At 52.3% G+C, this 1,899-nt stretch overlaps 1 protein-coding gene across 1 annotated transcript; it reads left to right on the plus strand.

Moving 5' to 3' along the window:
• Positions 1 to 603: 603 nt before the first annotated feature.
• Positions 604 to 1,560, plus strand: LOC144246554 (olfactory receptor 14J1-like). The gene has a single exon (XM_077784464.1). The coding sequence runs from the start codon at positions 604 to 606 to the stop codon at positions 1,558 to 1,560; it is 957 nt and encodes a 318-aa protein (XP_077640590.1).
• The last annotated feature ends 339 nt before the right edge of the window (positions 1,561 to 1,899 follow it).

The following is a 1,899-nucleotide window of genomic DNA, read 5'->3' on the forward strand; positions in this document are numbered from 1 at the left end:
GGATGCTGCATTGTTCAGGACTGTTCCCAGCATGACATTTACTTCCAGGGTATTTCCTAGTAGATTAAGTGATGAGCACAGGAAGGCAGGGGCTGCATAAAAGAGAAAAATCCTGCTTTTTAAATCTACATCTCTGTGTGGCATGGATGGGAAATTGCCCATAGATATTCATCTCTCTGTTCAGGTTGAGAAAAAACAAAAAAAATTTCTCTCTGATCTGGATAAACCAGGCAGTAACAGAAATCACCACAGGGTCCTCTTACAGGTAGCATCAGTATCGCTTTTCAAGCCCCCTCAGGGCTGCTCTGATGTTGCCATGAGAGCATGCAGGGCCAGAGCTGCCCCTGGGCAGTTCCAGATCTGGGAGGGGTCTGCAGGGCAGAGATGAGCCCCCAGGGCTGGGCTGGGCTCTGGTGGAACTGTCAGGATCCAGCCCTGGGCACAGGGAAGCAGCTGCTGACAGGGACAGCCCCAGGCAGAAGAGCCCTGGGCAAGCAGAGTGGGAAAAGGGCCCCCAGGCTGTGCTGGGATATTTAAAATCTTCCACAAATTGAACGATTCCATATTACTTATTTTGCAGATATCCATGCCAAGACACAGCAAATGTCCAACAGCAGCTCCATCAGCCACTTCCTCCTGCTGGCACTGGCAGACACGCGGCAGCTGCAGCTCCTGCACTTCTGCCTCTTCCTGGGCATCTCCCTGGCTGCCCTCCTGGGCAACGGCCTCATCATCAGCGCCGTAGCCTGCGGCCACCACCTGCACACGCCCATGTTCTTCTTCCTGCTCAACCTGGCCCTCAGCGACCTGGGCTCCATCTGCACCACTGTCCCCAAAGCCATGCACAATTCCCTCTGGGACACCAGAACCATCTCTTACTCAGGATGTGCTGCACAGGTATTTTTCTTTGCCTTTTTCATTGCATCAGAATTTGCATTTCTCACCATCATGTGCTATGACCGCTACGTGTCCATCTGCAAACCCCTGCACTACGGGACCCTCCTGGGCAGCAGAGCTTGTGCCCACATGGCAGCAGCTGCCTGGGCCAGTGCCTTTCTCAATGCTCTCATGCACACGGCCAATACATTTTCCCTGCCCCTGTGCCATGGCAATGCCCTGGGCCAGTTCTTCTGTGAAATCCCTCACATCATCAAGCTCTCCTGCTCACACTCTAGCTTAAGGGAATTTGGGCTTCTTGTAGTCACCTTCTCTTTTGGCTTTGGCTGTTTGGTGTTCATGGTTTTCTCCTATGTGCAGATCTTCAGGGCTGTGCTGAGGATCCCCTCTGAGCAGGGACGGCACAAAGCCTTTTCCACCTGCCTCCCTCACCTGGCCGTGGTCTCCCTGTTCCTCAGCACTGACACATTTGCCTACCTGAAGCCCCCCTCCATGTCCTCCCCATCCCTGGATTTGGCAGTGTCAGTTCTGTACTCAGTGTTGCCTCCAACCCTGAATCCCTTCATCTACAGCCTGAGGAACCATGAGCTCAAGAAATCTCTCAGGAAAGCTGTGACTGGATACTTTTCAGCCTCTTCATTGTCCCATAACATAAAGCCCTGACAGTGCTTCGCACTGGGAGCCAGAAAGGAGCTGGAAACACACCCCTGGTTTGGCTCCTGCTGTGTCCCAGCATTCTCCTTCCATCAAGTGGCTGTGAGTGGGTCAGATGCTGGGAAGGGACACCAGGCCAGTGACCCAAATTAACCAAATGGGTATTCCAGGGCTGTATGGCTATAGTTCTGGTGCAAAAGCTAAGGAAAGAGGAGAAATAGGGGACATTTCTTATCTACAGTGTTTGCCTTCCTGATCAACCACTCCACCTGCTGAATTCCTGCTTCCTGGGAAGTGGCTGAACATCCATGTTGATGGGAAGGAGAGAATAAAATTACTGGCTTTTTT

Source organism: Lonchura striata, chromosome 6 (genome assembly GCF_046129695.1).
Source record: "Lonchura striata isolate bLonStr1 chromosome 6, bLonStr1.mat, whole genome shotgun sequence".
NCBI lineage: Eukaryota > Metazoa > Chordata > Aves > Passeriformes > Estrildidae > Lonchura > Lonchura striata.

Coding starts and splice junctions, on each gene's coding strand:
- LOC144246554 (XM_077784464.1), top strand. CDS start 604: ATGTCCAACAGCAGCTCCATCAGCCACTTCCTCCTGCTGGCACTGGCA.